The sequence below is a fragment of the Oryctolagus cuniculus genome, chromosome 7 (assembly GCF_051225735.1).
Source record: "Oryctolagus cuniculus isolate XC-2025 breed Fujian yellow rabbit chromosome 7, ASM5122573v1, whole genome shotgun sequence".
NCBI classification, from domain to species: Eukaryota; Metazoa; Chordata; class Mammalia; order Lagomorpha; family Leporidae; genus Oryctolagus; species Oryctolagus cuniculus.
Genome location: NC_142873.1, coordinates 160310007 through 160333834, shown reverse-complemented (window position 1 = coordinate 160333834; position 23828 = coordinate 160310007). Strand labels below are relative to the sequence as shown.

Genomic DNA, 23828 nt, shown 5'->3' with positions numbered 1-23828 from the left:
TCCCCGAGCGCCCCCCGCCCATGCCGGGGGCGCCCCAAAACCTCCAGCGCCCTCGACGGCTCTGACCCGCGAGCGTCCCCCAGGCCCCAAGCAACCCCGGCAGCCCAGAGCCGCGAGAGCCCCCGAGGCGGCGGGGCCGGACCGGGGCGGGTGCGCGGCGCCGCGGCGGCGGGCGGTGCCGCGTGAGCGCCGCTCTGCGGGCCCCGGCGCGAGGCCGCCGTGACGTCACGGCCCCGCCCGCGGGTGATGCTGCAGCGGCCGCGGCGGGCCGGGGGCGGCGAGGCCGGGACGGAGCGGCGCCGGGGGCGGGCAGGAGCCCAGCCTCGCGAGGGGATGCCTCCCGTCTGCACGCACAGGTACCGTTCCCTCCCGCGTCGCAGGCCGGGGCCGCGGGCCAGGTTGGCACGGGGACCTTTGTTCTTCCTGTCTGGCTCGCTGGACCGCGATGGAGCCCCGCCTCGGCCCCTGCGTGCGGACCCCCGGGGCCCAGCACAGGGGCGCCGCCGGCCGCGGGTTGATTTCGCCCTGGCTGGCAAGGCCAGGGCGCCTGGAATTTGCTCCCGGCTCAGGGTGTGTTTACGGAGCCCGAGGCCTGTTCCCTGGTCACCTGGGCAGGTGTCATCAACTTCCGGTCCACCTCCTGCCAGAGGCTGATCCCTCGGCAAGGCCAGGCCCGGCGGGGCCGCGGGCCCCTGCTGTCCCTGCTGTCCTGAGTCCCTGGCCGCGGTCCGCATGCTTGGGAAGGAACTTCTGCCATGACTCAGGGCGCCGCGCTGTTCCCGGCTCCCGCAGGGAGGTAGCCAGGTGCCCAGGAAGCCCAGGGTCGCGAGGGCCTCGCCCTCGGAGGGAGGAGGCTCTGGCCCTGTGCAGAGAGAAACAGGCCACCCAGTTCGGGGACAGCTGGTTAAATCGTCCCCCCAAGTCCACAGGGCTCTCGCGTGGTCCGCGAAGACCCCCTTCCAGGATTAACTCGGAGGCTGGATGGAGGCGGAGTGTGGAAGGGAATTGGCGTGGTGCGAGGTGCGGCGGGGACCCGAGGAAGTCCTTTCTGCTCGTTGTAGGGTCATGTCAGACGCCCGTTCCGCGCGCCTGCTCACTCCCAGCCAGCGCTGGCCCCGGGAGCACCTGTAGCAGTCAGCCTCCAAGTGCGCATCCTTGCTTTAAACATCGGGGGCGGGCGAACTCAGTGGCAGCTGAGACCCCCGACCCGAGTCCGAGCCCCCGGGCGTGCGAGCCTGCCCGGCTCCTGATCCAGCTGCATGCTAACGCGCGCGCTGAGAGGTGGCAGAGGACGGCTGGCCTGGCTGGGTCCCTTCCGTCCACTTGGGAGACCCAGACTGAGCTCCTGGCTGGCGGCTTCAGCCTGCCCAGCCCTGGCTGCTGTGGACAATGGGGAGTGACCCAGCAGAAGGAAGATCTTTTTCGTTGGCCTTTCAAAGCGCACACACACCCTACAACGTGTCCTCTGTATCCCTGTTTCCTGGGAGCTCTGTGGGGCCCACATGCAACCTTCGGGTCCAGTAACGGTCGCCCAGTGTGGACAGGGTGAGCTGGTGCACCTTTGCATTAGCGGGTGAGAGTTCTGTTTCGGGGGGTGGGGGGTGGGGTCCGATGGTTAAGGAGCCCGAGCTGCACGTTGGGAGCCTGGGTTCACGGCCCGCCCTCACCCCGGCCCCAGCTTCCTGCCGATGCAGACCCTGGGAGGCAGTGTTGGTGGCTCAGGTGCCTGGGTTCCTGCCGCCCATGAGGGAGACCTGGCTTGGGTCCTCAGCTCCCAGCTTTGGCCCAGCCCAGTCTCAGCCATTGCAGGAATTCGAGGACTGAACCAACGGATGGGGCGTGCTCGCTCTCCCTCTCCCTCTCAAAGAATTTTTTTTAAGATTCTAAAAATTCTTTCATTATTTTTTTTTTAAGATTTATTTATTTGAAAGTCAGTTACACAGAGAAGCAGAGGCAGAGAGAGAGAGAGCGAGAGAAAAAAAAAAGAAAGAGAAGTCTTCCATCCGCTGGTTCACTCCCCAATTGGCTGCAATGGCCGGAGCTGCGCCGATCCAAAGCCAGGAGCCAGGAGCTTCCTGCAGGTCTCCCACGTGGGTGCAGGGGCCCAAGGACTTGGGCCATCTTCCACTGCTTTCCCAGGCCATAGTAGAGAGCTGGATCAGAAGTGGAGCTGCCAGGACTAGAACCAGCGCCCATATGGGATGCCGGCGCTCTACGCCACAGCGCTGACTCACTCTTTCATTATTTTAAATTTCCCTTTCACCCATTTAAAATACATTTTAAAAATTCCTCTTACTAGAAACTTTCATGAACAGGATTGGTTTGGTTTTGAGTTTATTTGAAAGGCAGAGATACAGAAAGAGAACAGAGACGGACAGGGATCTTCCATCTGCTGGTTTACTCCACAAATGCCCACCACGGCTGGGGCTGGGGCTGGGCCAGGTCAAGGTTAAGAGCTCAGAACTCAGTCCAGGTCTCCCACGTGGGTGACAGGGACATCAGGTCCTTGAGCCCTCAGCTGCCACCTCGCAGGGTGCATTCTCAGGGAAGTGGAGCTGGAACTGGAACCCAGGGACCCTGCCTTGGAACGCAGGCATCGGAGAGGTGTTAGCCACTGTACCCATGGCAGCCTTTAATAAACATATCTTTAAATGGAAATGGTACTACTGATCCCTAAAGTGAAATGAACCCTTAGTGAAGACTTTTCAAGCTCAAGTTTAAATCCGTTTGAGGCGCTAGAGGGCCGTTAGGCGGGCAGATGCGGCCTCCGTTCGCCAGGCTGCCTCGTGGTTGGGGTGGAGGAGGTGGTGGTGAAGCCGTCACACGGCAGGTGGAAAAGTGGGCTGTCTCCTTGTACGTATCTGTTTTAAATAAGGTCAAAAAGGTTCCCGTTTTCAAAAATATATTCCCCGATAGGCTGTTAAAAGCAGGCATGTTTCTAAACCGGGCGCCTGGTTCTTCTTTCCAGAAGTAGCGGCAGTCTTCAGACGCAGTGCGCGCAGGTCCGGGTTGCAGGGCGAAGCAGACACTGCTCGGTGCTGGGGCCCGAGGGGGAGGCGCGGGCAGAGCAGGGCCCAGCTTCCCGCACACCCGTGCCAGGCCCTGCCCTGGCTCTTGCACTGTCTGCCTGGGTGATGCCCAGGGGTGCTCGTGCCTCCCTGGGTCTTCGGGAGGAAGATGACCCACGCTCGGGTGCGCCAGAGCGGGACCGTGGGGACGCAGCAAGCGTAGCGTCCTTGAAGTCTGCATCTCGATTGGGCCTCGGAAGTGAACTCCATCGGAAACGAGGATTCGTTGTCTGCATAGTTCCTAGGCCTGTGCTTGTTACAGGAGAGAGGTTCTCTGTGGACACAGGAAGATCTAACGGTGACAGGAAGTGGGCCGTCTGGCCGTGTCACCCCTAACACCTGGGTACAAAATCCCTCTCTTAGCCAGGCGCCCAGTCCGGCCAGCATCAGCTGCTGCCTGCCCTCCCGGCACAGCCCGCCCTGCCCACGTGCCACCCCGTGTCTCTCACAGAGGGCCCCCGCGACTTTTGCAATGCCTTCCTCTACTTTTCCACCCAAGGCCAGGGCCGAAGTCTGCCTTGCTTCTGCCCCTAGGGCTTCCTTCCGCATCTTGGTCCTCTGTATTCAGCTGAGGATGGGTGGGTGGGGGAGTGGATGTTTGCAAGGGTGGATGTGGGGGTTGTTGGTCAGATGGGTGAATTAATAGGATGGGTGGATGGAGGGTGGGTGGGTCACTGGCCTCACTCGATGTTCTGAATCCTGCTAACGTGTCCCTAGAGCTGACTGTTTCCACCCTTGGGGTCTTCTAACGCAGAGGACAATCCCTGGGTGAGTTCTGGGTACAAAGGTTGCATGATTTATAAGGAAGCTGCCCAAAGTTAACACCAGAAATAAGGGCCTTCGTTCGGAAGCTGGGAGCTGGGTTTGCCGGAGCGCCTCTAGCATTTGTCTCGGCGGATGACAAGTGCCGTCTTCGGGAAACCTCCCCACGCTGGGAAAGCTGGCCTGGTTTGGAGGCTGTCCCCCGGGAAGGACTTGCAAGGGAATTTTGTGAATTGTTTTTTTTGTGAGGCCAGTGGGATGGGCTATGTCAGAGATCAAACAATTCCAGGACGCCCCTGACGTTTGTGTCTGCCTCCTTCCCTTGCGACTGACACAGACACACACGCACGTGCTCACACATGCACACATGTCAGCGCACTGAAACCCACTCCCTTCATATTCCCAGTCGGGATGAATTTCAAAGCCGTGGGAAACAGTCGGGCGCTCGGGCGTGGGTCTCCCGTGGACACAGGGCAGGCGTGGAGGAGGAAGAGGGTGGGGGTGAAGGTCATGTACGTGCTCATGTTTTTCTAGGTCATGGGCATTGTGAACATTGCTCCAGGGGCCGGCGCTGTGGCATAGTAGGTGAAGCCAGCATCCCACATGGGCACCAGTTTGAGTCCCGGCTGCTCCACTTCCGATCCAGCTCCCTGCTGATGCGCCTGGGAAAGCAGTGGAAGATGGACCGCGTACTTGGGCCCCTGCACCCACGTGGGAGACCCGGGAGAAGCTTCTGACTCCTGGCTTTGGATCAGCCCAGGCCATTGCAAACATCTGGGGTGTGAACCAATGGATGGAAGACCTCTCTCTCCCTCTCTGTAACTCTACCTCTCAAATAAGTAAATAAATCTTTAAATATATATAAATTGTTCCAAAATAAGCTGAGGGTGGAGGAAAAAAAATCTATTTTTTGAAAAATGTGTTTGTTTATTTGAAAGGCAGTTAGAGAGAGGAGAATCGGAGTGATCTCTCATCCCCTGGTCACTCCCCAAATGGCTGCAATGGCCTGTGCCAAAGCCAGGAGCCGGGAGCCTCTTCCAGGTCTCCCACGTGGGTGCAGGGGCCCAAGGACTTGGGCATCCTCTGCTGCTTTCCCAGGCCACAGCAGAGAGCTGGATCGGACGTGGAGCAGCCGGGACTTGAACCGGTGCTCATATGGGATGCCGGCACCACAGGGTCTGGCTCTAACCTGCAGTGCCACAGTGCCAGCGCTGGAAACCTCTCTCACCCTCCTCACTGGTTCTTAGTTTCTCTAACGGCAGCACTCGCCACCCCTGTAAGTCAGGACTCCTGTGACACTGTTGGTGCTGGAAGACAGGGCGTGGACCCCTCCCGGGGACGAGACCCCTCCCGGGGACGAGACCCCTCCCGGGGACGAGACCCCTCCCGGGGACGAGACCCCTGTGACTGACTCCCAGGGAGTGTTGGAAGTGAAGAGGACGGGCCAGGACCCTCCATCCTGGGGAGCTCGGGGTGCCTGTAGGTGTCCCTGTCCCACGTCTGGTCTCTCCTCCCCTCTGATCCCTGCAGACCTTCGGGGAGGAGCAAACCTAGCCCTGGAAATGGGCCGCAGCGACGACAGCCCCGCGTCCTCAGGGGCGCAGAGCCGCTGGGCTGCCGGCTGCTCTTGTCACGCGGCAGTCCTGTGCCTGCCCTGCAGACGGGAGCTTCTGTTTGGTGCACAGTCCCTACAGGTTTCAGGTGGGGCCTGAGGCCTGGGCGTCCTCTCCCTGGGCAGGGAGCGGCATCGGGCTTCGGTGCCATGAGCGGATGAGCCGCCCTGCTGGGGAAAAGGCCCCGGGCCAGCGGGGAGCACAGCACGAGAGCCAGAAAGGTGTCCCTCTTAGAAGCAGTGTGGCATGTGGCAAAGGCGGTCCGAGGCGAAAGTGACCGTGGTCCCCCCACCGGCTTCCCTCGCAGGCCCTCCCCACCATGACCGCACCGGCGGCGAGCGGCACCCCTCCGGGAGAGGCCCTCTTCCCCAGCGTGGCCCCTAAGGACTTGTGGAGGTCGCAGGTCTCGGGCTCCGTGGGCTCCGTGACTCGGCACCTCAGCCACCGGGCCAACAACTTCAAGCGACACCCCAAGAGGAGGAAATGCATCCGCCCCTCTCCGCCCCCTCCTCCAAATACCCCGTGTCCCATCGAGCTGGTGGACTTCGGGGAGCTGCACCCCCAGAGGTCCTTCCGGGAGCTGCTCTTCAACGGCTGCATCCTGTTCGGCGTTGAGTTCAGCTACGCCATGGAGACGGCGTACGTGACCCCGGTGCTCCTGCAGATGGGCCTGCCCGACCAGCTCTACAGCCTGGTGTGGTTCATCAGCCCCATCCTCGGTGAGCCCCGGTGGTGGATGGCCTCCTCTGGAAGCCCCAGTTGACGCAACTTGAGGGTGGGGGTGGGGGTATCGGAAGAACAAGAGTGAAGGTGGCAAACATGGGTGTGGCCGATCCCATCCCGGATTTTAAGTTCCAGACAACCGAGCGGACCGCCGCCATCTCGTGCCACAGGCCCGTGCTGCAAAGCCTGACCTGACTTGGGTCTGGCAGGCCCTGGGATCTCTGGGTGCCTAAGGAGCTGCCCGGGGCCAGGAGTCTGGGCTTTGCTGCCGAGTGCAGGCCGTCATCTGGTTGCTCGCCGCACGGGGGCGCCGCGGGGCGTCGCGAGGCTGGGTCTCAGTGCGGGCGGCCTCTCTGTTGCAGGATTCCTGCTGCAGCCGCTGTTGGGTGCGTGGAGTGACCGGTGTACCTCCAGGTTTGGAAGGAGACGCCCTTTCATACTTGTCCTGGCTATAGGTCTGTTGTTTCGGCATGGAAATAAAACGGAAAACAAAAACAAAAACAAAAACGCTTCCTGTTAGGAAAGGCTAGGACGGTTGCCCTGGGAATGCCCCCAGCCTGTGAGAGTAGATCGCTTGGCTTCTGTTTAACAAATGAACGCGGTTCACCTCGTGGCTTCACTGCCTGATGGACGGACTGGAGAGTCCTGGCCGCGTGCAAACAGTTGACGCGCCAGCAGGGCCCCGTCCGCGCGCTCTGCTCGGAGCTCGGTGTACACGCAGGTCCTAGACTTCATGGTGACTGGCTGGAGACGGGGCTGCTCTGCCTGTGCGCCTGACGACTGTCCTCTGCTTCCAGGGGCGTTGCTGGGCCTCTCGCTCCTGCTCAATGGCAGGGACATCGGCATAGCCCTGGCCGACACAGCCGCCAACCACAAGTGGGGCATCCTCCTGACGGTGTGCGGGGTGGTGCTGATGGACTTCAGCGCAGACTCGGCTGACAACCCCAGCCACGCCTATATGATGGACGTGTGCAGCCCCGTGGACCAGGACCGGGGCCTGAACATCCACGCCCTCCTGGCAGGTGAGTGTCTTTGCAGCTGCAGGTGCAGACGGGGCGGGGCCAGGTGCTCTCCGGGATGCCTGTGTCCCGTATCCCAGTGCCTGGGCTCCAGCCCCAGCTTCCTGTGCCCACAGACCCTGAGGGGCAGCAGTGACGACTCAAGTAGCTGGGTCCCTGCCACCCGTGTGGGAGGTGTTCTGGGTCGTGTTCTGGGTCCGGCTTGGCTCCAGCCCAGCCATGACCATTGCAGCTGTTTGGGGGTGAACCAGGGCATTCACTGGTCCCTTTTTCTCTTTCACACAATTATTTAAAAAAAAAAATGTGAAGTTCACGGATAATGGAATTACAAGTTTATTTTGTTGCAGAAACATTCTGAAATCCACACATAGCTATTTTATAATATGCACTTCCATGAACTTTTTGAGAATGCCTCATGTGTGTGAATTTTAAAATATTTTGCACTAAAATAAGCTTATCTTTCAAATCCATTTTCTGTGAACCTGTGGAAGTACTGTCAAGCCACTGCTAGATGTGTATCTGTGGGTATAGACAGCTCAGGCATCCCTAACGTGTACACAGCTGGCCCCAGAGTCTGTGACACACGTGTGTGCATGCAGACAGCTCCATGCCCCTAACACACGTGTGTGTATACAGACAGCTCAGGTATCCCTATGTGTGTGTATACAGCCGGCTCCAGTGTCCTGGACATGTGTGTGTGTATACAGACAGCTCAAGTATCCCTATATGTGTGTGTATACAGCCGGCTCCAGGGTCCCTGACACGTGTGTGTATACAGCTGGCTCCATGCCCCTGACACACATGTGTGTGTGTATACAGCTGGCTCCATGCCCCTGACATCCCTGCCCCCTCTGCAGCCATCATGCAGATCTGGTTTCTCTCCGGGTGCATCTGCGTTCGGCCATTCTGCCCTCTGGGAGGCGGGCTCAGGGTCCCGTTTCCCCCTGCTGGTGAGGAGTCTGCCCTTGACCAGCAGGTGCTTTGAGAGTACCCCCACACACCAGGGGCTCCCCCTGACCCGTCCACTCCTGGGGTGTACCCCCACACGCCAGGGGCTCCCCCTGACCCGTCCACTCCTGGGGTGTACCCCCACATGTCAGGGGCTCCCCCTGACCCGTCCACTCCTGGGGTGTACCCCACACGCCAGGGCTCCCCTGACCCGTCCACTCCTGGGGTGTACCCCACACGCCAGGGCTCCCCCTGACCCATCCACTCCTGGGGTGTACCCCACACGCCAGGGCTCCCCCTGACCCGTCCATTCCTGGGGTGTACCCCACACACCAGGGCTCCCCCTGACCCGTCCACTCCTGGGGTGTACCCCACACGCCAGGGGCTCCCTCTGACCTGTCCGCTCCTGGGGTGTACCCCACACGCCAGGGGCTCCCTCTGACCCGTCCGCTCCTGGGGAAAGCCAGACCTCCGCTTGCTCAGCTCAGCCTTTCATGTGTGCCTCAGGAGTGACCAAGAAGGCTCCTCCCTTGTCCCGGCCTGGCCGCACCTGTGTCCATGTTTAACACAGCCTCGGCCCCGCCCACTCCCGGCCTCTGCCTTCCCAGGTGTGGGAGTCCTTCCTGTTCCCTCCGGCGTGTATTATTTATACTTTTTATTCTCAATGTTAGCACCAGGAGGGGCGTGGCAGGTGCCTGGAGGGCAGGGGCGGGGACACCCTCGGTGGGGTGGACACGATGCGGGGGAGCTGGGGTGCGGCTGTCCCCAGGGGCTCCTTGCCTGGCCGCAGGAGGGCGCTCTTGCCCTGTCTCTCTCCCCAGGTCTCGGAGGAGGGTTTGGATACGTGGTCGGGGGGATCCACTGGGACAAAACGCGCTTCGGGAGGGCCCTGGGGGGCCAGCTCCGCGTCATCTACATCTTCACCGCCATCACCCTGAGCGTCACCACCGTCCTGACCCTTGTCAGCATCCCTGAGCGGCCCCTGCGGCCGCCTGGCGAGAAGAGGACGGCCATGAAGAGTCCCAGCCTCCCGCTGCCGCCGTCGCCGCCCGCCCCGCCGGAGGAAGGCGCCGGCGACCCGCTGCCCGCGCAGACGGCCACCAGCTTCTACACCAGCTTCTCCAGCCCCATCTCCCCGCTGAGCCCCCTCACGCCCAAGTACGGCAGCTTCGTCAGCAGGGACAGCTCCCTGACGGGCATTAACGAGTTCGCCTCGTCCTTCGGCGCCGCCCACATCGACAGCGTCCTCATCGACTGCTTCACGGGCGCCCAGGACCCCTACCTGGCCATGCCCGGCAGCGCCCCCAGGCAGCCGCTCAGCGTCAGCTTCCCCCGGGCCCCCGACGGCTTCTACCGCCAGGACCGGGGCCTCCTGGACAGGACGGAGGGCGCCCTGGCCGCAGACGGAGACGTTCTAAGGGTGGGCTCCCTGGATACCCCCAAGCCTCGGTCATCTGGGATCCTCAAGAGACCCCAGACCTTGGCTCTCCCGGACGCGGCCGGAGGAGGGGGGCCGGACACGAGCAGGAGGAGGAACGTGACCTTCAGCCAACAGGTGGGTGCACATGCCGGGGCAGCCAGCGCAGGGGCAGCAGCTGGCGTCCCCTCCTGGTGGCCCAGACGACGAAGCTGCAAGTCCCAGCCACCATCTAAGCTCCCAGGTCGGCGGGCCCAGCATGGGTGGCTCTGGGTCAGGTGCAGCTCCTAGACCGCGGCCACCTTTGCCCAAAGGTGACTCAGGCCAGGGCTGACTCCCGGCACTCGGCAGTAAGCCTCGTGTGAGTGGCCAGTCCAGGGCCCGTTCAGGCTGTGTGGCTCTGAGTCTTCCTGAAAGAGGAGAAACGTAAGACCCCCAAGTGGTGCCGGGTGGCCCCGTCGGCCATCTCCTCGAGCCAGATGCAGGGTCCTCAGGGCCAGCGGCCTCTTCTGCGGAGGCAAAGGTCAGACTGGAGGCTCCTGTAAGTAAGGAGGGCTGTGGTCAGGCCGTTGCCGGAGGGGTGGTCCGGTCAGAGCTGGCCGGCGCTGGAGCAGCTGTCTGCGGTCATGTCCAGCCCGGGCCGGGCCTTTGACCGGCTTTGCTCAGACCAGGGGTGCACACGGCCTGTGTCTGCCCGGGTCTGCAGGCTGGGACACCTCGAGGGTCGGGCAGCCGCTATCCTCAAAGGCTGCGATGTCACCCTCACTCTAGGTGACCCGGGAGGGACGCACCCACCTGCACCCAGATCTTGGGGTGTGCGGTTGGAATCTCCGCTCTGTCTTCCGATCGGCCCCGCTGGTACCCCAGCACGCCGTGTGCCGTGGGAAGAAACCCACCCGGGCCCAGGCAGTGCTGCCGAAACCCACGCGCCTCCTGCGTGGCCCCCACACATCTACGTCCCCCTAAAGGTCCGCATGGCCGACCCGGGCAGGGCGCCTGGGGAAGGGTCCCCGGGAGGAAGCACCCCGCACCCCGCCGGCTGGCGCTGGTCACGGGGGTGCCAGGGCGGGCGGCGCTGCCCAGCCCCCGGAGGCCCACCTGTCCGGCCAGGACTTGGGGCGGCCGTTCCCAGCGATCCTGGGCAGCCGCTCTCCGTGGACACGCCTGGACCTCGGACTTACTCCGCGCTGTGCCCGCGCTGAGGCCGGGTACCCGGCTTCCCTTGCAGGTGGCAAACATCCTACTGAACGGCGTGAAGTACGAGAGCGAGCTGATGGGCTCCGCCGAGCAGGCCGAGCCGCCGCTGTCCGCCAGGCGCCTCTGGGCCACCATCTGCCACATGCCCCGCGCGCTGCGCAGCCTCTGCGTCAACCACTTCCTGGGTGAGCGCTCGGCCCGCCCCCCTGGGCGTCTACACCCGGGCTCCCGCGACGCGGCTTCAGCGCAAGGCGGCGTCGAGCACCCGGGACGGGCCTCGGCCCAGCGGTGGCCGCGGCTGTGCCCAGCTCCGGCGGAGCCGCCGCGAGGCCTGGCCTGCGATACGGTGGAGAAGCTCTCGTCCCCCACTCCGCGCGTTTGGTTCTGCCGGCGTCCCTCGTGCGGCCGAGCTGCGATGGGGAGCGAGGCGGCCCAGGGCGCCCACCGCGCGTGCCGTAGTCGGCGTGGCCCTCTAGAAGGCCGTGCGGCCCCAGGCGAGGAGCCTGACGTCTGCGTCCCTGGCTTTGGGCCCTGCGGGCTCGCTCGCCGTTCCGTGCGTGGGCGCGGGCAGGGCCGGGCAGACGCAGCTTCCCGCCCGCGCGCCCTGGGCCGCAGCGCGTGACCGTGGCTCCGCTCCCTGCGCCCCCACGTGGGCGACCCGGAGAGGCTCCTGGCCCGGGGCGTGAACCAGCCGGTGGAGCAGCTCGCGCGCGCGTGTTCTCCCACGCCTCCCGGGGACCCCGGCTCAGGCAGCCGGAGTGCCTCGGGCAGCGTCCCATTGCATGCTTTTAAAAATACGTGTTTATTAAAAGCAAAGAATGGAAGGACATCTGCAGTCTTGCCAGAGCTTGGCTCCAGGTGGTAAAGTGCTAGGGGCTTTTTTATCTCCAGGTTTATTTGAAAGGCAGAGTTAGAGAGAGAGAGACACACAGAGAGCTCCCATCACTGGCTCACTCCCCGCATGGCTGCAGAAGCCAGGAGCCAGGAATTCCATCTGGGTTAGCAGGGAGCGGGACGGGAAGTGGAGCAGCCAGGACTCGAACCAGCGCCCGTGTGGATGCGGGCGCTGCGGGCGGCAGCTTGATCCCGGGGCGGAGCGCCGGCCCTCCAGGCAGCTCTCTAATTCTGGAACCTGCGGACCGCTGGCTGCTCTGACCGCTGGCTGCTCTGACCGTCGGTGGGCGCTCGGCCGGTGCTCTGGGCTCAGCCCCTTCTCCCCCCCCCCCCCCAGGGTGGCTGTCGTTCGAGGGGATGCTGCTCTTCTACACGGACTTCATGGGCGAGGTGGTGTTCCAGGGGGACCCCAAGGCCCCGCACTCGTCGGAGGCCTACGAGAAGTACAGCAGCGGCGTCACCATGGGCTGCTGGGGCCTGTGCATCTACGCCTTCAGCGCCGCCTTCTACTCAGGTACCGCGCCCCGCCCCTCCCCTGCGCCCGTGGGGGGACGCGCCGTCTCCGGTGGGCCCTCGCCGGCCGCCTGGCTGCAGGGGGCAGAGACCCTCGGGCCTCAGAGAGCTGGTGGCCCATGGAGGGGGCGCGTGCATGCCTGTGTGGGCCAGCGCTGGCCCCGGGGGTGAACCACGCGGCCACTCCTAGGCCTGCCAGCCCTGCCCACGGCCCGCCCACGTGGCTCTGTGGAATGGCTGCCCGCGGGGAGGAGGAGGACGGAGCGAGTTCACGGAACTGCGGGGTGGGCAGAGGCCAGAGTCTGAGCCGACCCTGAGGCTTTGTGCCTGGGTGACCGTGGGGCACAGGAAGCAGACGGCTCACAGCAGCCCGCATGGTGGGAGCCCGGTGGCCGCGTGCGCGGGGTCTGCGGGTTTTCGCTGTGAAAGGCCAGGGAAGAGAGATTTCTGGCTGTGCCAGCTGGGCGGTCCCTGTCGCCGCCATGGCCCCGGCCCTCGCAGCTCGGCGGCCACAGAACACGCATCTTTGGTTCACTCCAGGGCCAGGTAGCAGCAGGCAGCTGGCCGGACGGCCCGGGCTGTGTGTCCTGTCTCAGTGGCCGAGTCACCGCCTCGGGGCTGGGGCCGGGCTGAGTTTGTCAGAGCTCAGCGGGTGGCTGTGGCAGGCACGGGGCGTTCCTGGCCCGCAGCCAGGCGGGGGCATCGGACGTGGGGAAGGGGCCCAGTGTTCTTGGAGCCACATCGTCCTGCTGGCGGCCAGGCGCTGGGCTGCGGTGTCCCCAGTGTGGAAGGGGACACAGGACAGTAACGACACAGGTGCAGAGTTCCGTGGGCCTCATGGGTGTTTCAGCCCAAAGACCTCTCTGCCCGCCGATGCCCTGGGGACCCAGCTGGGGTTGGCAGTGGACAGGGACACCCGGGGCCTGCCAGCCTCCCAGACTGCAGTGTCCTGGGTGCCCACCACCGCCAGCTCCGGGGTCAGCCCCGACGGCAGTCCAGGGAGGCTGAGTGCCTGGGGCCGCGGGGGTCGCTCACCCGCGTGGGCCCACAGCAATCCTGGAGAAGCTGGAGGAGTTCCTGAGTGTCCGCACCCTCTACTTCATCGCCTATCTCGCCTTCGGCCTGGGGACCGGGCTGGCCACGCTGTCCAGAAACCTCTACGTGGTCCTGTCCCTGTGCGTAACCTACGGGATCTTGTTTTCCACGCTGTGCACCCTGCCCTACTCCCTGCTCTGCGATTACTACCAGAGCAAGAAGGTGAGTGCCTGCGTGCGACGCGCGGGACCCAGCAAGTGTGGACACTGGCCCTTGTCAGGCTGAAGAGCAGGGCCCCCAGGACCCGCCGCTTCCCTAGCAGAGCCCCCAGGCCCTGGGGAGGAGGCACCCTCCCTGCCCCTCTGAGTGAAGTGATGTGGGAATGCAGGGTGACCGTGACCATGAGCCCCACAGCACAGTCGGGATTTCAGTCAAGGCAGCGTGGAAGGCCGAGCCGCTCAACCGGGTGTGGGGATTTGTCCAGCAGGGAGATTTCTCTAAGAGCTGAAAAACCTCTCGACTCACCATTTCACGTGTACGAGTCAGCGTGTTGAGCCCACGCGTGCAGCAGCCGTCTCCGCATCCCCCAGGCCCCGGGCCCCAGGCCTGAGCAGGAGTCCGCCTGCTGTCCCCGTGGGGGTGCCTGTCCGGGTGTTTGGCCCAAGTGGGTCGCCGCGGTCTCAGCACCGCCTTGGCCCCGCTGTGTCCAGGGCTGTCCCTGCGGAGCCCGGGTCCGCGCCCCCTCCCTCTTCAAGGCCGCGTGGGAGCCCCAGTGCGGCTGCCTCCCGCCCCGGACGACCACCATGGTGACGGGGCTTCTCGCTCCCCTCACCCCGCGGCCGCGCCTCCCAGGCCCGGCCCTAACTTGTTTTGAAGTTTGACGTCTCTGACAAGTCTCTGCGCGTGGTACTTTTTTCTCTTCTTGTTTCTCTCTGTATTTTTAAAGAATATATTTGAGAAGAAGAGAGACAGAGTGACAGAGACGGAGCGAGCTCTGATCCCCTGGGCCCCACCCCAGGTGCCCGCAGTGGCTAGACCAGGCTGAGGCTGAGCCCTCCATCGGGTCTCCCTTGGGTGGCAGGCACCCAGTCACTTGAGCCCTCAGCTGCCTTTCCCAGGGTGTTAGCAGGAAGCCGGAGAGAGGAGCCAGAGCTAGGAAGTAAACCCAGGCGTCCTGGGCCATCCCCGCCCCCATACTGTCCATAGGGAAACCACCTGGTGCTCCGGGGTCTTTGGGCGTGGCTGTGCAGCCCCCCAGGTTCTGCCATGGTCAGACACAATGGGCAGTGGCCACAGGGGCTGAAATCTCGGTGGCTGCTGTCCCCGATCGGTCCTCTGCGTAACGGACGTGCGAGTCTGGGTCAGAGGGCGACACTGAGTGGCCAGTCCCGACAGTGGAGGCCACGGGGCCTCCTGGGCACTCCCATTCCACTTGGGCCGTGGGTTCGGGCCGACCACGGTGCCCAGAGCCGCTTCCTGTGGAGCCCGTTCTTGGAGCTCCCCGCAGGGGCAGGGGCAGCTCTGAGCGCCCAGGCTTCTCTCGCCTCCCAGCCAGCGCCCTGCCCACGTGTGCACCCTGGCCGCTGGGTGGTCCGCACCCCGCAGCCTGGGGGCATGTGTGGCGGAAGGTGGGGACCCTGTCCACCCCTCCCCAAAGAGCCCGCTCAGTGGCAGGTCCTGTGGGGCCTGAGTGCGAGACGCAAGGGGCTGGGCAGGTTGCACCTCAGGCCCAAGGCTCCGCTTTGCCCGCTGGGCCCTGGGAGTTGGGGACGTCCTCCACCGTCCTGGATGTCCCCACCATGGCCGCCCCGCCCAGCACAGACACTGTGCAGTCCAGGCCTAGCCAGCGTGCTGCCGCCGGTGTGGGCCTGCACGGAACAGGGCCCTGAGTGGCAGCCGTGGCAGCCTGGGCTGATGTGGTTCCTCTGGGTCAGTTTGCAGGGTCCAGCGCTGACGGCACCCGGCGGGGCATGGGCATGGACATCTCCCTGCTCAGCTGCCAGTACTTCCTGGCCCAGATCCTGGTCTCGCTGGTCCTGGGGCCCCTGACCTCGGCCGTGGGCAGTGCCAGCGGGGTGATGTACTTCTCCAGCCTCGTGTCCTTCCTCGGCTGCCTGTACTCCTCCCTGTGTGTCATCTACGAACTCCCTCCCGGCGACGCGGGCGACGATGAGCAGCGGCCCCTCCTGCCCAGTGCCTGACATCCTGGGGGCCCGGAAGCTTCCAGCGGGCGTGTACAGTCGTGACAATAAACACTCGGCAGCAGCCAAGCCTGAGGCTCCCTGGGGGCGGGGCGAGCACAGGTACTGTGGTGGCAGTGTGGCTCAGGGGACAGTTGGCCATGTCTGGGGAGGACTCAGGTGGGCACTGTGTCCAGGGGTGCCGTGAACATCCTCCAAAGCTCAGGACGCCCCGGCAAGCACGGCCCAGCTGAACCATCCTGCCCCCCCCCCCCCCCCAGCCTGGGGCCCAAAGGCCCGGTTACTGCTGCATCGGTTCACCTACTCACTGCGCCTTGAGTGTGGTAGCGGAGGGCGTGCTGGGGGCCTGTGCCGGGCAGAGGGCCGGGTGACAGGAGAGCCGGGGGCCTCTCGGGCAGGAGCAGCCCCCCACTCCCTTCTTTAGATCTTTCATTTAAAGGTGGAAGGTAGGCAGGAGAACCTTCCGTCTGCTGAAGCCAGGAGCCAGGTCTTGCGAGTGGGTGCAGGGCCCACACTCGGGCCCTGTTCTGCTTGCCCGGGCACTGTGGGAAGCTGGATCAGAAGCAGGGCAGCCAGGACTCCACCCAGCGCGTGGACCCGGCGTGCTGGAGTGGCAGGTGGCCGCCCGACCAGCTGCGCCACAAGTGGGCCCCGGGAGCGCATGTGGCACATTTGAGACCGGGCCACGCGAGACTCGGGAAGGCTGAACCTGACAGGGCAGGGCTGGGGCCACAGGGCCGGTGCCGTCTTCCCACACAGACACCCCGTGTGACAGCCAAGCTTGCTGAGGCCCGTGGGTGGGCTGTGCCTGATTGTGGCACTGATGCAGTGCTGTACCCACTGCACTGATGCATGCCTGGCGTGGCATCCTATAGCCCCCGGGCGCATAGGCCTTAGGGTTTGGGGACATATAGGGGACCTCTGCGTATAAGTCCCAACAGAGCTCCGGGCCCACTGCCTACCTCTGAGAGTTGGACGTTCATGGCAATGGCTCTTCATTTTTTTTTTTTTTAATTATTTAAAAGGCAGCATGAAGGAAGTGCGAAGAGGGGGCTGCAGTCTGCTGGTTCATTTCCCAGATGCCCACAACAGCCAGGGCTGGGCCAGGCTGAAGCCAACAGCCAGAAATTCCATCTGCGTCTTCCACATGGGGGGCAGGGGCTCTCACCTTCCTGGGTGCATCGGGGCAGAGCAGCCAGGACTTAACCTGATGCTCCAATACGGGATGTGGGCGTCGCACACCCGTGCCCCATCATCTAGCCACTTGCTAGGCCACTCTGGCCACCCCCCCACCAGAACCCTGGTTTCCTCAGCTCGGCCAGACCTGTCCAGGGGCCATGGCCTCCCCCAGAGGCCCAGCCTGCTGCCACCTGGAGCCGAGGTGCTGCTCCTTTGTACCTGCCCTGGTGTGGCCTCTACCCTGTAGCTGGGGGTGCAGCTGCCTTCCCCCTTCACACCTCGGAGCTTAAGGGATTGGTGTGAACTCTTCAGGCCCCAGCCGGATCCTCACCAGCCACAGTCGCCACACCTGCCTGCAAGCAGAGCCCTCAGCCGGTCAGCACCTGCCTTGCCCCATGCAGCCCTCGGGGGTGGAGTCCGTGGCCCTGCCCCTGTGTCGTGAGCAGGTGCCTCTGGTCACAGCGAAGACCCCGCCTCCTGCTCGTGCCACACTTTATGGAACCAGACTTGTTTGTCACTCAGAAGAGCTCCGGGTTTTCTAGAAAATGTGGTGTTGGGTGCTTGCCCACGGGTCTGCAGACGTGTAGGGAGCCCTCCCTCTTGCTCCTGGCTCTGTCAAACCCTGGCCCTGCTCCCAGGAGGCTCTGAGCACATGGAGATGGCTTCTCCCCAGAGGCAGCCCGCAGCCTGTGCAGGCAGCGCTCAGGGGCGGTGCCCTCAGGCCAGCTCCGCTAGGCTGTTCCCAGCAGGTGACAGCGGGAGCAGCCACGGGATCCAAAGCCCGAGGCCCCCGACTCCTGGAGAACCTCGGGATGGCGACGGCGGGAGCAAGCCGCGCCGCGGACCCCGCACCTCGCTGCAGCCTGGCCCTGCGGGGAGGAGGTGTCGTCAGCTGGACTCTGGGAGGGTCTGCCGAGTACCTGGCCCCAGCTAAGCAGGGACCTGGCGAGGCTGGGATCTGAAGCTGGGGAATCTGGCCCCGGGCCTCGCACTGCTAAAACCTTAGAGCCAACGTGGAGCCCCACAGAGGGCCGGCAGCCTCCTGCCTCCCAGCAGCCGGGCTTGGGCCTGCTCTCCAGGGAGTTCCCTCAAGGGATCTCAGACCACTGCGGGAAGGGCCTCTCACTAACAGCCAGACAAAAGCTGTGCTGTCCATGTTGGAAGCCCCCGACCCCCCCCCCCCCCCCCCCCCGCCGAGGGAGCAGCTCTGGCCCTGCGTGCCCGTGTAAGGAAAGCATCCTTGGCTTAGCACTTCTGCTTTGCATCCACCAGTCCTTGGGATGCTAGGGGCTGAGGAGGTGCACCCGGCACCCACATGCTGGGCTTTAGCTTTGTGAGGGAACAGTGGTGGTCCCCCGGAACGCTCCAGAACTCGTCTCCTGGGCCCTGAGCAGCTGGGTGGCCAGGCCCAACCTGTGCTCCGCATGTTTGCAGAGCACAGAGCCTGTGCCACGTGGCCACCACTCGCCATGGCACTGGGTGGGTGAGCATCAGAGGGCCAGGAGCAGACGGCCTGGGGTTGAGGGCACCAAGGCCCTCAGGGAGCACTGCGCAGACACTCGGAGGAACCGATACTGTGCTGGGAGCACGGGACCCTCTCCTGGCAGCATTCACTGAGCCCTGCTGTGGGGACACAGCAGAGAACAGAAGAAACCGCCCATCCACACACAGCCGCCCACCCTCCTCCCTGCACCTCGTCACCCCTTCTCTGCAGGGACCTTTGACCACAGTACCCTGCCCCTTCTCAGACCCACAAACCTGGCGGTGAGGTCCAGAACTGTCGTTCTCTTGCCCCACACTTGTTCCCTGGGGAGCCTCACGGGTGTCTGGGTCTCACACTTCCCCCTGGACACAGCTGGGCTGTGCGATTCCTGCCACCTGGTGGCCAGGACTGGGAGTGGACCCTGCTCGATGCCCGCAGCAGACAGCCCTGAACCAGGTGGTCAGGCACATGGGAAGCCGTGCTCTTGGCAAAGCTCAGTGACCCCAGGAATCCTCCCTGGGCAGAACAGCTATCTTAAGTAGAAGTGCCCCAAAGTCCTCTTTTTACTCAATTTCACAGGATGGTTTTTTACAACCTAAGGCTCATCAGAGGCCCACAGACTGGCACCCACCCCGAGTGGGGCCAGAGGGGCTGTGGGACCCCTGAGCAGACGGACAGGCAGTCGGATGGCAAGACTGAGAACTTGGGTGGGGTGGGGGTGTTCCTGTCAGGCTCTCCAGCTCCCTGGGAAGCACGCAGCTCAGCCCTGATCAGGGTAATTCTCATCCCGGACCCCAACAGCACATCGAGAACCTGCCTCTGCCAGGCCCACTTGTGCGCTCGCTCACCCATTCATCCCACGGCTCCAGAGCAAGTGCCTTCTGGGTGCCCAGGGAGGAGGGGAGCGGGGCTGGGCTTCACGGGGGCAGCACCTGCAGCCCAGGCCCCCCTCGAGTCAGCGCAGCAGAAGACAGGGCCCAGCACTTGAACTGCCAGCGTCCTCCAAGACCCTGAAGGAGATGCAGTGAGCCCAGTGAGGGCTCGAGGCCCCGGCCACGTCTGGCCGGAGCTCCGCAGGGCCCACAGGGGTCACGTGCTGCACCTCGATCAGACTGCAGCTCCCGTGGCCCAGTTCCCAGCAGGCCTGCCTCCAACAAAGACACGAGGGACGGTGAAGGGTCTGCTGCATCCCGCAGCCTGGGTCAGCCCGACATGGAGCCAACAGTACAGCCGGCCCCTCTGCTTCCCCCGCAGGGCTGGGGCAGACCTGCGACCTCAGTGTCTCCACAGGCTGGTGCAGGACACCCCGTCTTGAGGTCCACAGCTTGGCCCTGCTGTAACCCCAAGATCATGGTTGGGACACACCTAGAAGACAAGGCAGAGGACGACAACTTTGCTGTTCATGTCCGGATCACACTGCCCTGGGGCTCACTGTGGTCAGGCTAGCGGGGGCTCCTGGCTGGGTTGAGGGGTCCCCATGACTCCTCTAGCCCGACCCTCCACGGTACTCTTCTCAGAGAGCCTGGAGGCGTACCACGCCACAATCCGAATGAGTCCCCATCCTTCAGGCAAGCGACCTTGACTTAGAAAGCAACGCCTAAGTGAGGCGTCCGCGCCATGGGAGCTGTGCTGGGCCCTGGGCCTCTCCGGCTCGCAGAGGACCCACCTGCAGCAGAGCCAGGAGGGGACCTGCCCGCGGGAACAAAGGGGCCGAGGTGGGCAGCAGCGGCAGCAGCAAGGGCCTGGCCTGGGGCGGGGCCACATGCCACCACCACTGCCCCCCGTCCAGCCGGGTGTCTGGCATTCCCGGCTCTCCCTCAGGACGGCTCAGGGCAGTGCGGCGCCGTCCCGCCTGAGGACAACAGCCTTCTCTGCGGCAGGAACCCATGGCCACTCAGACGCGTGGCACTGACCACTTGGACACCTCGAGATGGGACAGAAGCCGTCCCGCCTCCCTGAGCTCGGAGTGTGACCCCTGCCGTGCGAGCTCCGGAACCGCCTGCGTCTGTGTGGCGAGGCTGGTCCAGGCCAGAGTCCGGCGGCGCCGGCCGCGTGCTGTGCCCAGGCCTGCACCCCCACACGGCAGGACCGGCCTGGCCTCGGGGGTTTCCCAACGGCAAGGTTTCTGGGCTGCGCTCGTCCCGCTGCTCAGTGGCTGCTGCCCCGCCCCTCAGTGTGAAGCTTGGGGGAGACGCCCCGGCCGCTGCCGCTGCCCCTCAGTGGGCCAGGAAGCCACCTCAACCCGGAGGCCAACTCCGAAGCTGAGCTGGGTTCAGACCTGTCGCCTAGGCTGACAGCCAGAACCCAGACACCTTGGCAGATGTGAGACCCCAAGTCACAGATGCGGGGGCGTGGCCCAGCCATGTTTTCAGTCCCAACGTCCTGCCTGGGAAGACTCTGAGAGCAAGTGAGCTCACCCGACAAACCCTCCCTCCCACACAAGATCTTCCTTCCTCGGAGCCCCTGAGGGAGGGCAGCAGGGAACAGCTGGCCCTGCCCCCCCCCCCAGGGGACTCAGGCACAGGCCAGAGCCCATGCGTCCTGCCCCTGTGCAGCAATGAGACGCGGCGCACTGGTCCACACCATGGGGTTGTAGTGTAGCTTGGTTTTATTTATGTCCACAAATATTTCAAAAAAATTACAAAATACTCAATGGAGAGAACACAGAAGTCACGATTTCTGGGTGTCTACTCTGTTACACTGTGTTATCTCATGGCCGACTACTCATATATACACTTAGCTTCAAGATATATAGAAACGTAGCGAATCAGTACGCTCTGCTCTGCTCCTGCACAGTGGAACATGAAGCTCAACCTCGACAACACCGAACAAGACACATACAGAACACAGAGGAGGAGCCGACTGCAGCGCGCGAGGGAGAAGCTACGGGGACCAGCGGTCACCGCGGAGCCCGCTGCCGCGCTCGGGCAGGGTCCACGCGGCTTCGTGGTGGAGAGTCTCAGTGCTTCCCCGGGGGGCCTGGGGTGTGGGGAGGGAACCGAATGCAACAAGAAAACACCAGGAGAAGTTTCCAAGTTCAGACTCTCAAGTTCTTCACGCTTTCTCTTCTTTGGAAAAACAGACGATAGAGGAGGTAAAAGAGGAACCGAATGACAGACAAGTTTTACCCGGAAGGAACCCGAGAGGAAAGAGGCGGCGGTCGGGAGGAGGGGCGTGGGAGCAGCGGAGGTGCACGAGGCCCCCCTCAGGGCCAGAGAAGCTCCCAGAACACGCAGCCCCCGCTGCCAGGTGGCCAGAGGTTTGATGGCGAAGGGTTCACCTGAGCTTGCCTCCCCGCACAGAGCTAATGTCAACGCAGAAATGGAATGAGATGAAAGGAAAGAGCTATGAATATTTCCAACAGACAAAACAATCCTGTCTGTCCCAACCAAAACCGAACACGTTTTCAATAGCAGTGGGAAATGCCCGATGCATGTCTGAATCCAGACCCTGGCTTCTGCGTCACACTGTCAGCCTCTCCTCTCCCTGCCCCAGCGCAGTCTGGGTCCGGCACGCACATCACGTCCACCACGCAGCAGAGTGGGTTGTCTCAAGATTCATGGACGTGACCGCCACACACAGGGCAGAGAAGCCCCTGCGAGTCTGAGCGAGGACTGGAAGAGGTCCCGTCCTGGCGAGAAGCCTGAGCAACACGCAGACAGCTCCGTGTGCCCCCGTCTGCGCTGGGGGAAGTGCGTGGTATCAGCACTCGGCAGCCGGCTCTCCCCAGGACAGCGCTGCTCCCGGGGCCTGACCTCCTGCAAGGCGGCGCCTCCCGGGGGGAAGCCTGCTTCCCACTTCACATTTGCAGCTGGGATTCCTATCCCCACTCCCAGGATGAAGAGTGGGACTGAAGGAGTTTCCCAATCCAGTGTGGGTCACCACGCACAGGACTGCTCCTGAAGGGCAAACGCAGGCCCCACCTACAACCTGCAGGCCTCCCGCTCAGCAGCAGCCTCAGCAGGTGGCAAGGACGCGGCTGGGTCCTCACAGAAGATGTGAGCGATGCTGTGCACCACAGCGCAGATCTCGTCCCGGGTTCCTTTGGCAAGTGTGTGCCCTGGGGTCTTTCATGTGCTGAGTTATCTGCATGGAATCATTTCCTTGAATTTTCTAGAATTTTCATGAGATTTTTCAGAGTGTTAAGAAAGGCAATTCATCCAGAACAATCAAACGTGTGTGCATAGAAATCTAGAAGGAAATCTACAAGCAGACACACATGGACATGTGCTTCTATCCTCAGAGACAGAACACGAGGACGCCAGGGACAACGTGGACATTCACCTGCTCTCCTTGTGCAAAACCAGAGGCGCCACCTGACCGCCGTCCACGCGTGCCGGCTACGGACCCAAGAAAACCAACAAAACGCCGCGTCTAACACTGTCCCTGCCAACGCCCATGCTCGCTGCCGCAGCCGCACCTGGGCCCACGCTTCTGCCTGCCTGTCGTTAGTAACGCCCATCTCTCCCTTTAATGAAAGGGATAATTATATAGAACTTTTTATTAAAAAATCAACTCTGTATTCTGTCAATAGCTGGTAGGAATTCACAATCAGTGACATGGCTGGAAAAAATAGACCAGAATAGTAGTTTGTGGAAGGAAAAAAAAAGGCTGTTCTAAAATTATTTATTTACAGACATAAAAAGCCATGCTGCAGAACTTTTTCAAATTATGAAGATTTCCTACAATGTATTAAAATAAAAGATTCTTTAAAAATTATAGCTCTTGGATCCCACACTCATATGCTGCCTATCTGCATGCCCGTGGGCACCGGCACACACAGACCAGGTGTGTCTGCGCGCAGTGCAGGGCGAGGACTGATGCTAGCACCTACCGAGAAATCAAGGAGAAGAAAACTAAAGCCAAACCCCAGGGTTGCAGGAAGTTTTCTGAATGTGCAGCCCAGCCCAGGACTGGCTCCGCTTCCGGGGGACTGTCATGCAGGGGCCCACACCGCTCTCAGGGAATCCTCTCCGCAAACGAACACTAGGATGCGATACGGTTTCAGTTGTGGGGTTTAAATATATAAAGAAATCTTTAGAAGATACTCTCTTTGCTTTCGCAGCTCCTACTGTCTGTGAAAAGTCCTGCTTCTTCCCCAGGAACCAGGGTTCCCACGGCAGCACTCATAACTGCTTGTCACCTTCTTTCTTCAGTCGGCTGCAAAGAAAACCCAGCAAAGAATATGGGGCCCTGGGGCTGGGCAGGCCGGGCAGGGCAGGGGAGGGGAGGGCAGGCAGGGCAGGGCAGGGCAGGGGAGGGGAGGGCAGGCGGTGGGGGGGGAGGGGAGGGGAGGGCAGGCAGGGCAGGGAGGGCGGGCGGGGCAGGCAGGGAAGGGAGGGCGGGGCGGGGCAGGGCAGGGAGGGCAGGGCAGGGGAGGGAGGGAGGGCAGGGCAGGGGAGGGAGGGCGGGCGGGCAGGGCAGGGCGGGGCAGGGCAGGCGGGGCAGGGCAGGGGAGGGAGCGCGGGGCGGGGCAGGGCAGGCAGGGAGGGCAGGGCAGGGAGAGCAGGGCAGGGAGGGAAGGGAGGGCGGGGCAGGGCAGGCCGTCATCCCAGCACCACCTCTCTGAGGCAGCTCAGAGTCCTGCACCTGCAGGCCAGGGCCCCCACGGAGGCAAAGCCCAGTGCTGACCCAGTGGGCTCCGGGCCTCTCTTCCTCTGCCCCTCCCATTCAGGAGGCTCCACGGGGCCCCCAGGGCTCAGGAGAGCTGGGCCAAGCCACGGGGGGTGGCCACCCTGGGCACCTGGGCAGGAGCTGGCCGCACACGGCCCCTGCT

General features: G+C 63.2%; 2 protein-coding genes across 11 annotated transcripts in view; one reads left to right on the top strand and one right to left on the bottom strand.

Moving 5' to 3' along the window:
• The first annotated feature begins 200 nt into the window (after nucleotides 1-200).
• Nucleotides 201-21277, top strand: SLC45A1 (solute carrier family 45 member 1). 3 transcript variants are annotated; one of them, XM_070079334.2, is made up of 9 exons: nucleotides 201-356; nucleotides 5751-6162; nucleotides 6529-6621; nucleotides 6964-7188; nucleotides 8955-9688; nucleotides 10779-10932; nucleotides 11979-12155; nucleotides 13206-13411; nucleotides 15124-21277. In XM_070079334.2, the coding sequence occupies exons 2-9, from the start codon at nucleotides 5763-5765 to the stop codon at nucleotides 15388-15390; spliced, it is 2256 nt and encodes a 751-aa protein (XP_069935435.2). In that variant the 5' UTR covers nucleotides 201-356; nucleotides 5751-5762; the 3' UTR covers nucleotides 15391-21277. The 3 variants fall into 3 exon arrangements, with proteins under 3 accessions (XP_069935435.2, XP_069935438.2, XP_089157648.1); XM_070079337.2 differs by lacking the exons at nucleotides 201-356; nucleotides 5751-6162 and having other exon boundaries at nucleotides 6535-6580; XM_089301522.1 differs by lacking the exons at nucleotides 201-356; nucleotides 5751-6162; nucleotides 6529-6621 and having other exon boundaries at nucleotides 7049-7188; nucleotides 9100-9688.
• Nucleotides 20643-23828, bottom strand: part of RERE (arginine-glutamic acid dipeptide repeats) — a 439397-nt gene continuing 436211 nt past the window's right edge. For all 8 annotated transcript variants that reach the window (XM_070079330.2, XM_070079333.2, XM_089301519.1 and 5 more), the window contains one exon: nucleotides 20643-23212. In XM_070079330.2, the coding sequence (XP_069935431.1) occupies nucleotides 23179-23212 (34 nt within the window). In that variant the 3' untranslated portion in view covers nucleotides 20643-23178. The remainder of the gene's footprint in view (nucleotides 23213-23828) is intronic.